The sequence below is a fragment of the Saccopteryx leptura genome, chromosome 4, assembly GCF_036850995.1.
Source record: "Saccopteryx leptura isolate mSacLep1 chromosome 4, mSacLep1_pri_phased_curated, whole genome shotgun sequence".
In the NCBI taxonomy this organism is placed as follows: domain Eukaryota; kingdom Metazoa; phylum Chordata; class Mammalia; order Chiroptera; family Emballonuridae; genus Saccopteryx; species Saccopteryx leptura.
The window spans coordinates 120,633,569-120,644,177 of record NC_089506.1 but is presented as its reverse complement, the minus strand read 5'-3'; the positions used below and the strand labels follow the sequence as shown (position 1 = coordinate 120,644,177).

General features: G+C 53.9%; 1 protein-coding gene across 2 annotated transcripts in view; it reads right to left on the bottom strand.

The window, feature by feature from the left end:
• Positions 1-129: 129 nt before the first annotated feature.
• The window catches only part of UNK (unk zinc finger), a 37,839-nt gene continuing 27,359 nt past the window's right edge, over positions 130-10,609 (bottom strand). For both annotated transcript variants that reach the window (XM_066381236.1, XM_066381237.1), the window contains exons 8-16: positions 10,422-10,564; positions 9,710-9,910; positions 9,117-9,182; positions 8,483-8,657; positions 7,524-7,625; positions 7,185-7,373; positions 3,992-4,173; positions 3,242-3,499; positions 130-2,407 (exon numbers count right to left, since the gene is read on the bottom strand). In XM_066381236.1, the coding sequence (XP_066237333.1) occupies positions 2,252-2,407; positions 3,242-3,499; positions 3,992-4,173; positions 7,185-7,373; positions 7,524-7,625; positions 8,483-8,657; positions 9,117-9,182; positions 9,710-9,910; positions 10,422-10,564 (1,472 nt within the window). In that variant the 3' untranslated portion in view covers positions 130-2,251. The remainder of the gene's footprint in view (positions 2,408-3,241; positions 3,500-3,991; positions 4,174-7,184; positions 7,374-7,523; positions 7,626-8,482; positions 8,658-9,116; positions 9,183-9,709; positions 9,911-10,421; positions 10,565-10,609) is intronic.

Below are 10,609 nucleotides of genomic sequence, written 5' to 3'. Positions count from 1 at the left end.
AAATATATAACCCATTGTCCTCTTAGAAAATACTGTTGGCCTGAAGTGGGGTCCAGACCAGTCAGGTCATGCAAACCCCTTCCTAACCAGCCCTGATCCTTACTCCCCCATGTTAGAGCAGGACGGAAGGTTTGGGAGTAACTGATACAGAAGCAGGTGCTGGGGCAGTTGGTATTACTAGTATGTGGCCCAAGGGCTTTGAACAAAACCCTACCGGGCACATCCATTTCTGTGGTTGCTGCCTAGCACTGGAACCCCAGAAGGAGCATCATGAGTGGGGAGCCTTGCAGGGAATTAGGCTGAGGCTAAGTGGCTGCTCTAAACAGCAGGGCTTAGAGTGGGGTCCCAGCCCTGCCTAGGGGGCAGTGACCTGTGTGGTGGGAGTCAGAGCCTGGGGCCCAGTTATAGCTATGTGACCTTTGTCACTTAACCTCTCTGAGCCTGCACATACATGATTAGGGGAGGTCTGAGATAGCTACATACTCCCTTTCAGCTCTGAGCCCGAGACCCACACAGGAGCCCATTAGCTGTGTTTTTTCACAGCCACCTAATAGGCCAGCTGAGAGCAGGGGAAGGGATGCTGGCTCAAAGGCTGAGACCCTCAGCCCTCAGCACAGGGTGGAAAGCAGGACACCTCCTCTGGAGCCCGTGTTTCTCTAATGTTTTTATGAAAAGACACTAGGGGCCCTGCTGTCTTGGAAAAAAACAACCAGTGGCCACTGTCAACATAGCCCTAAAGAAATGAGTCGTGGAGCTGGGAGGTCTCCACTTCAACCAGAGCAGGCTTGGCACAGAGTACTCGAGCCCAGAGAGCCCTTAGGCCTCTGCAGCTGCCAGCCACAGCCTGGGGGTGGGGGCATGAACTATTTCCTTGGCTGGAGCCTCAGCTGGGACAGCTGAGCAGGCCCAGCTCATTGTCAGAGACCTCACCTGAGGCCGCGCTCCACTCCATGCAAACAAGCTACCACTGCAAGTTTATATTTTATTTCCAATAGATTTGGAGCTTTGTTGATTTTTGCATTTTTGTAAAAAAAAGTTTTCACTTAATTCATTGAAAGCCCTCCTCCTCGTGCTGAGCCCAAAGGGGCTGGGGCCAAACCCTTTGCAGCTCTCTTGCCCCCACCCCAGGCACCCTGCGCTGGGAGTGGGTGGCTTCCTTGTACCCACTCCGCCCTCCCACCCTGCTGCATTTCTCTGTACAGAACAATTTTTAAAATGGAAGCTAAGACACACTATACATTGGACAGGCACGCACACACATGCACACAGGCGTCTGCTCCGAGCAGGGGCAGGACGTCAGCTGCACTCAGAGAGCACCAAGGAATGCATACGCAGCCCCTCCTGCCGAGGAGGGCAGGGCTTAAGCCCCCCTGGTCCTCACAGTCTACAGCTCCTCCCTACCAATTGCCCTGCTAGCTGCCAGAGGGAGGGGGTGAAGAGCAAGAGGGTGGGGAGACTGCTGAAGGCAGCTGGGAGTAATGGAGAAGGCAGTGCCAGCCTGGTAGGTGGCCCTGGGGCCAGGAAGGCTGCTCTGGGACCCAGGGGAAAGGACTGAGGCAAACTCCCTGTCTCTGGAACCTGGTAGACTCCCAGGCCTTGCCCCTCGAGGGGACTTCAAGGGCCCAGGGTTGGGAACAGGGCTACTTGGGCTCGCCAGCCCCGCACTAAACACACATTTGGTAAACTTAGGAGCTAGGCTGGCCTGGACCTCCAGCACACCCTCTCAGACCTCACAGCCAGGTACCAGGTCTGCCTGGAGCCTCCACAACTGTGGCTCTCGCCCTGGCCTGGGGAGGTGGGGTGAACAGGGCCTACCCTGAAGGCTTATGCCCTACCCATGGCCTCTCCTAGCTTCCCATGCTTCCCTGCTCAAGCCCCAAGAAGTTAAAAATCATTAGTTCCTACATAAAAAAGAGACAGATATAGATTTCCTGTCAAAAGGCTGGTGGGAGAGGAAAGTGGAAAAGGGAGGGAGTGCACAGGGGGAGGACTGCAAAATAGTTTTTTTTTCTTTTAAAAAGTGCTTGGTTAATCTGTTTTAAAGTGTGTGTCTATATCTATATACAGATATACACACACTGTTCACACACTGGCTGCCCACACATACCTGCATACATACAGAAATGTATACATATACATAATCATATACATACACATATACATACATACATACATACATACATATATATATATACACTTTTAAAAGTTCTAGGTGGGAAGATGTGAGCCAGGCTGGGCTGGGCCTGCAAGGTCACGACTGGAGGGTGTGAGTGTGGCCCGGCTGGCAGACAGGGCACTCACTGCCCTTGGCACACAGCTCGCACAGGACAGTGTGTTGGCACGGCAGCACTGCTCGGGTCTGCTCCTGACACTTAAGGCATTTCACCGACTGCATGTGGAACACGGCCTGCGGGGAAATTGACACTGGTCACTGACCTGGTCTCCAAGGCTGGCATGGCCCTGGGTCAGAAAAGTCCCTCAACTCTTACTTTAGCCCCCCTGGGATGAGGAAACGGAAGTACAGAGCTCAAGGGTCATGCTCGCAGACCCCAGCTGACAAGTGAGAGAGCAAGATTAGATTCAGGCCGATGACCTCAAACCTCCCAATTTCTGCTTTAGGCTTTGGCTGTGGGGAGTCAGAGCCCGAGGGAGGGAAGAGCCAGGCTGCTCAGCAGCCCCCATCCTGAGGGTTTTTCCTCACACTGATCTTGTAGTGACCCTAGGTCACCAAATGAGAACAGTGGGGCCTGGAGAGGGTAGTGGGATGCCTGAGGTTACATGGCCACATGTGGGTCTTTGCTGCCAAAGGCCTATCAAGGAAAGAATTCCTCCTTCTGTGTGAGGCTCCCCTGGGCTTCCAGCAGGGCATCTAGGAATGCAGAAAGAGTAGCCCTGGGGACTAACCATTCTGGTATGTCTGTTGGTTCACACAGAGCTCAAAGGTGGAAAAGTAGGATGTGACTTAGGGCCCAGGCATACTAATACAGCTCAGGTTGGTGCCTATCCTTAAATATGCTGGGGTGGGCATGGACCCACCTCCCACTTTCTCATCTTCCCAAGTGAGCAACATTTTCTTCCTAGCTCCCCTCCAGCAGGCCAGCATCTTGTGTTGGCCCAGCTGCTGGGCAGAGGCTCTCAGGAGGGTGGCCATCCCTGGAGCAGTATGGACCAGCCAGAGTCCAAACACTGGATATGGCTACTTCTACCCCTACCCAGTGCTCCCCTAACCTCCTGCGCTGACCTTGTCCACTTGCTCCAGGCGGGCCCGCAGCTGCTTTTGGAGGGAGTAGAGGGTGGAGAGTGAGAGGGCCTCCAGGTCTGAGAAGGTGGGCAGGGCCTGTGGGTCGGGCCCTGAGTGCAGTTGCTCCAGCTCCTCCTGCAGCTTCTTCACCTGCACCTCTAGCGCGTCCCGTTGCTCGCGGGCCAGTTCGCACTCAGCACTTGCCATGCTGGCCCGCTCACCAGCTTCCTCTGCCTCCTTCTTCCAGGCATCACAAGCCTGTGGGCCAAACACGCACCAACTCATCACAATGGCCCTGGCCCCCTGCCCCCACCCCCTGAAAGTGTATATCTGGGAGCCTGTATAAGCCACTGTGGCTGCAGGACCTGCTGGGAGCTGGGTCAGCTGTCTGGGGAGGGGCAGGGAGGAAGCCTGCAGAGAAGAAAGGTCTCAGGACCTGCGAGACCCTCTGTGAGCAGCGAAGGGGGCTGGGCCAGCACAGCTATCCCTGAACAGAGGGCTCGTCTCAGAACCTGAGCCCTGGAGAGCCAGGGCTTCTTGGAAGAGGCAAGCAGTGCTCTGGGACCAGATCACATAAACAGCTCATAGAGTTCCAGGTCTGGGACCCCAGTCACCCCAAGAGCCTGATAGGGGGAAAGAGAATACAACTGAGTTTCTGCTGTTTGCCAGGATCCCTGGCCTCCTCCACCCCCTGTGCCCTGTGTAAAAGGGGCATGAGCTCTGGGGAGGGTGGGCGTGGGGGTTCAGTACCTGCTTGGCCTGCTTCCAGGACTCTTCCCACTGCTTGATGGTGCCATTTGCTTCATCTAGCTCTTGTCGGAGCCGGGCCAGCTCAGCAGCCCCAGGCCCTGACAGGAAGGCAGGAGAAGTGCCTGGGGAGAAGCTTCCAGAGGCAAAGTGCTCCCAGATGCTGCTGTTCATCCCGTTCAGACCTGCACCAGGAAGGGGAGGAAGGTCAGCACTCTGGAAGGCCCTGCCCAGGGCTTCCAGGGGTTACTGTGCCAGGCTCAAGCAGTGTAGGGCCTGAGAATCTGGCAGGGACATGTAGTTGCTGCAGCTGAATGAGACCTATTATGGTGCCACCTGCTACCTATCAGCTGCCATTTAAATTTAAAGCCTCAATATCCTCCTCTGTAAAATGGGGTAATTCAGACTTATGGAGTGCTGTAAAGAGAGCAGTCTGTGAAGGTAATTTGTGATAGTGACTTTAGGCTAGAAAGAAGGGAGCCTTCTTGCCTGACCTGTGGTGGCACAGTGGATAAAGTGTCGACCTGGAAGTGCTGAGGTCGCCGGTTCGAAACCCTGGGCTTGCCTGGTCAAGGCACATATGGGAGTTGATGCTTCCAGCTCCTCCCCCCTTCTCTCTCTCTGTCTCTCTCTCTCCTCTCTAAAAATAAATTAAAAAAATTTTTTTTTTAAAAAGTACGGAGCCTTCTTGGTGTGGGGCTTAAGAGTTGGTTCAGGAGAAAAGACAGACCAGCGTAGCCCAATAACAGCAGAGCTGGAGCAGAAAGAGCTCTGGGAGCCCAGGTCCAATCTTCTGTGTTACGACAGGAAGTGGCTGAGCCAGTACAATTAAGCTGTCTGACTCCCACGGCCTCCTCTTGCTAGTCCTCTACATTGCACGCTCATGCACCCCCCACTCACTCATCCACCAGACATTTGCTGACACCCTGTGTGCCCCTGCTCTGTGGCTCTCAGGGCAACCTGTCTTCCAGAGCAGAACCGTATCCACCTCTGGGCTCATTCTGCCCACTATATTGTTCTAGTGTTTTCTTTCTGGCTTCCTTTCCCACTAATCCAGCCAGGATGTTCCAGAACCAAAAGGATTTAAGACAGCGTTGCCTAAACAACACCAGTGCACCCAACAATATGATGGACATGGTCCTGTGTGGAGATCCTGTGGTGTGTGCCGCCTTTGAGCCCATCTGCCCTGGCCCGGGGGGGGGGGGGGGGGGGGACCCAGGATCCCTGTACTGACACTGTCCCAGCAGCAAAATCTGCCTGCACACCTCTACTCCACACTTGGGTGGCATCTGCTCTCTTGGGGAGGAGCCACTCCTGAGAGGTCCCTCTATTATTCTGAACCCTAGCCCCAGCCCTCTGACCCCACACAACAGTTCTAAGTATGATCTAATGTCTGTTCCCACTGCCTTCCCCAGAGATGATGGCACCAGGCCAGCAGGAATTACTGAGCTCACGTTGTACCTATAAAATTGCTCAATAACCACATGGGGAAGGAATGGATGTGTGGCCAGGAAGCAGAACTACTGGCCTCCAGAATATGGAACAAGCCTGATAAATATAAGACTAAGCATCTGAAGCTGACAGCATCAACACAGAACAGAAAAGACACCTTGTAAACTGGAAAGTGCTCGGGGATGTAAAGGATAGCACAGGGAATGTAGTCAGTAATACTGTAATAACCACCTGACCAGGTGGTGGCGCAGTGGATAGAGCGTTGAACTGGGATGCGGAGGACCCAGGTTCGAGACCCCGAGGTCGCCAGCTTGAGCGTGGATTCATCTGGTTTGAGCAAAAAGCTCACCAGCTTGGACCCAAGGTCGCTGGCTCGAGCAAGGGGTTACTTGGTCTGCTGAAGGTCTATGGTCAAGGCACATATGAAGAAGCAATCAATGAACAACTAAGGTGTCGCAATGAAAAACTGATGATTGATGCTTCTCATCTCTCTCCATTCCTGTCTGTCTGTCCCTATCTATCCCTCTCTCTGACTCCTCTCTGTCCCTGAAAAAAAAAAATACTGTAATAACTAGGTATGCCGCCAATACTTTGTAAAGTATAGGGTTCTCTAATCACTATGATATGCTGTACACCTGAAACTAATACAAAATATCAAATGTAAATTGTATTTGAAAAATATAAAGAGAGAGAGTGAGAGAAAGAAAAGGAAGAAAAAAAAAAAAAGAAAGAAGGAAAGAAAAAAAGAAAGCAAAGGTGTGAAGAAATCACCATGCTGCCCTAATATATGGAGATTAGGGAAGGTCCCAAACCTGGCCCAAGGGCGGATTGATGGCTCAATGTGACCAATGCCCTCTGGGGAGGGGATTTTTGAGCTTCTTGATTAGCTGCAGGGGGCAGGGAAGTTAAGAGCAGCTACTGTTTACAGAGAGGAAGCAGGTTGGGTGCTGTGCTGTTTTACTGTTACCTTGGTGAATATTCACACCAGCCCCGGCATACAAGAGATGAGAACCCTGCACATGGTAGCTACCAGATCCTGCAGGTCTGCACACCACGCCTCTAACCACTATGGCTTGACCTGCCCTCCAGAACTCCCAGTCCAGCCAACAGCCTCAGGGCTGGAGCTGGGTCTCCCTGGTGCCTCTGCCCACTAGGAAGGCTACCCTGAGCTCAGGCTGAGATGTTCAGACCTCTCCTTTGACCTCCTGTGAATTTGGCTGTTGCAATCCACCCCTGGGAGCTCTGGGTACATGAGCAGAACCAGGTCCTGACAGCTCTAAGCCATTACTTACTGCGCACTAGCCCTGTCTTCTTTCTTGCTTCATTTAAGCCTCACAACCACCTTATGACGTGGGTGCAGCCATTATTCCCACTTTATAGCAGAAGAAACTAAGACAGAAAGGCTGTCATTTGTCCAGGATCACACAGTTGAGGGAATTGTGAGACAGGGACCTGATTCACCTCCAGCCCCAGAACCCCTGCTCTAACCTCTGCTCTGCACTGCCTCTAGCCATGGACACAAAGCCCAAAAGACACTTTCCAAAAGGCCAGGTCTCAGTGGATAAAGCATCGATCTGGAACACTGAGGTCGCCAGTTCAAAATCCTGGGCTTGCCTGGTCAAGGCACATATTGGAGTTGATGCTTCCTGCTCCTCCCCCCTTCTTTCTCTCTCCTCTCTAAAATGAATAAAAAAAAAAAAAGTCTCAAAAGCCCCAGTCTCAAGTGAGCCACATCTCTTCTTACCCAAAGATCCATGTGATGCTGAGGTTCCCAAAAACGTGTTTTCTGCCTGGCTCAGGTGGCCCTGGGGCTGTTGCAGGAAATGTGAGGAGAGACTAACAGGAGGGGATGGGGATGCTGAGTGGAAGGAGGCAGAGCTGCCCAAGGAGCCAGGGATGTTCACGGGTGCAGAGCTCTGCAGCAAACTGCCACCTGCAAGAGAGGCCCAGGAAAACAGGCCAAGTGAGGGCAGGGTGCCACGTGGGGCCACACCAAACAGGGGTCTGCTCTGTCTGCCCAGCCCAGGCCAGGCAGACCCCTAGGAGCCCTCCCACCACACCTGGCCCACCCATAGCCCAGTACCGATGGTGATGTTGCCCGGGTGAGGCACTGTGCTGTTATCGAAAGTCTTCTCTAGGGCAGCCACCCCAAACTCATTCAGGTCCAGGTCATCCAGGGCAGACTCTAATGATAGAGCAGTCACAGGGTCTGAGCCTCCCAGCCTCCCAAGGGGCATGCAGTCCAAAGCTCCAGGCCTTGCCTCTTAGACCAACCTGTCCTTGACTACCTCACTGCCCACCCTGCCTCATCTGCCTGCCTCCTCCCTTTAGTCTCTGCCTGTGCTGGGGCTGCTTCTCTGACACAGTGACCCCTAATGCTGTCTGCCTAGCCAAGTCCAACTCAAATGTCTCTTTCTGAAGCCGCCTTTGATACCCCCAGGGGAAATCAAGTCCTAGTCCAGGGTTCCTGCCTTGGACAGAGGCACTGTCTCCTGATGTTATGATTCGTATGTCTCCCTCCAGGAGCTCACTAAAGCCAGGCTTGGCTCTGGGCCTTCAGTGGCTGATGCACACTGCCCTCTGCGGAACTGGACCATGAGGTGGGAACAGTGTCCCTCCCTGAAGTCAAGAGCATGTTTGCAACCCCAGTCTTTGCACTAGGGCCTGGCACAAAGTTGTGCCTATAAATGACTGCTAAAAGAGAAAAGCAGTGACTTCTAATGACCAGGACAGCTGTGCAGGTTGTTAACTGCACCAGGAAACCTAGTTGAGGGAATGGATGCAAACTGAAGGATGTTCTGTCGTGGAATGATAGTGACTTGCCCAGGGGAAGAGGCATCTCTAATTTAATATAAGGGATAGTCTTGGCCCTACACCTTGGGTTTGTTTCCTCTTTAGCTCAAAGACCCAGAGTGCTACCCTGACTCCCCTCAGTCAGATGTCTAAAGTAACCAGCATGCTGGTTTGAGTCTCACTCCCAAGACCTAGTGTCTCTGACTCCAGACCCAGTCCTGGACTTGGCAACAGAAATGACCTAATTACCTATGACCGACTCTACCGTGTCGCTGGTGGGATAGAAGGGCAGAGCATTTGCATTCATGCCAGGAACGCTGCTGGAGCCCGCGGGGCTAGGGGGGGTAGCTGCCAGGCTGGAGGTGATACTAGAAGAGATGCTTGAAGTCAGGGGGCTGCCCACGGGGAGGATGCCCAGCATGTCCTGCAACGAGAGAGTGAGGAGAGGCCATGGGATGCCCGCCCAGGAGGCCATGGCCAGAGGCTAGAGAAGGAAACTGGGTGGGGTAGAAGGAAATGGGCATTACAGCCCCCTTGCTCTGATGGGGCCCCACCCTCTCAACACCTAATCAAGAAGCTGGAGTTGGAGGGGTGTGGCTTGGAGGCAGCAAGGCCCACCCAACCCTACAATCCTGCATAGGGGAAGGCAGAAGTGAGGTCAGTGCCTGGCACCATATAGACACTCAATATTTTCTTTACTGACATTTAATGAGAGTCTAGGAGGTGAGGGGCTCCAGGGCCTGACCCCATCCTCTCTGGATTGGGGCTAGGGCCCACTTTCGTCCTGCCCTCTGCTTTGTACCTCCCACTCTCTGCAGCCTCCTGGGGCTATAGACCTGTCCTGTCCACAGCAGGTGCTAGAAGCAGGCTGAGAGTTCAGTACCTGTTTGGGCTGAAGCAGAGACTGCTCTTGACTCCTGGGCTCTAGCGAGTGGGGTTTTAACTTGGCCTGAGAGAGAAAGGTCAGAGTGCAGATGAATGTGGTACAAGCCCAGGAGTCCCCCCAAGTATCATCAACCTGCCATGGCTCACCGAGGCTGCAGGTACCAGGGCCAGGTTGAGGGCAAAGACCTGTAACCCCCTTATACCCCGCTCTCCCTCTACACTCTTAAGCCTTTCCCTACCCTAGGAGTCAAAGGGGGTGCTCCTCTCCTCCCAGGTGACTCCAAGCCTCAAAGTTCAGTTATGAACTGCTTCTGTCATGCTCCCCAAGGCCCTGCCATGTCAAGGCAGCATCGGGCAGAAGACCCAGGCTGCATCCCTGTTCCTCTATTAGCAGCTCTGTGACACTGGGAAGGGTGCTCAGTCTCTCTAGCCTTCCTGTCTTCATCTGTAAAACAGGACAGCCTTACTCACTCTGCTCAGGCTTGAGGAGGCTGAGGACAGAGCTTCCTAGCTCCAGATTATGCTACCCATTCCAGGGCACCCCTCCACGGAGAAGGCTAACCTCTCTGGGCTGACCTTCTCATCCCTTACCTGGCATTTGAAATTTTTCAGGAACTCAGCTCCCACCTGGTCTTCCCTCTCGAAGCCAGGAGCCTTCTTATAGCTGCCAGGGGCGAGGCCAGACTCCCCAGGGAAGACAGTGCCTTCCAGGTTTGAGGGCTTCCTCATGGAGCCCGGGGGGGAGCCACAGAGATTAGATGGGCTGCTGAGGCTGCTGTTTCTACAAAGGAGCTGCAGAGAAGGGAGTGGGCTGGTGGGTAAAATGTAGGCTGGGGCACAGGGCCTGACCCCATCAGAATGCCCTCCAGCCCCTCCTCAAAGGGAGCTTCTTCAGCAGGGGGCTCACTTCCATTTCCATCTACCAATGGAAAGCAACCCCCACCCACGAGACCCAGAACCTCATGAGGGAACAGTGTGTGTGTGTGTGTGTGTGTGTGTGTGTGTGTGTGAGAGAGAGAGAGAGAGAGAGAGAGACACACACACACACACACACACACACACACACACACAGAAGGCTCTGTTCTACCAACTCTACCCAGGCTTACTAACACACGCTCTGGGAAACACTAACCCCTACCCACCACCCACTTTTGATAGAGAAAAGAACCCCAGGGCAGAAAGGAAAGAACCCCAAGGCCTACTCCACAAGCACAGGCTGAGGGGGTGGAGTGGGGAGCATGAGAGGCAGGTGCTGGCTCCTAGGTAGGTGTGGTGCCCACCCACCCCCTGGACAGGCACGTACGGCGCTGAGGTCAGGGGCATGCGGGCTGGAGGGGCTCACGGGCACTGAGTCTCCAGCAGCAGATGGCATGTACAAGACAGGTCCCGGCTGAGTGGGACTAGACATAGCTGAGGAAGGCTGCAGGTCATCATTGAGGGGTGGCTCTGCAAGAGACAGCGTCAGGGTGTCAGCAGACTCCTGAGCCAGAA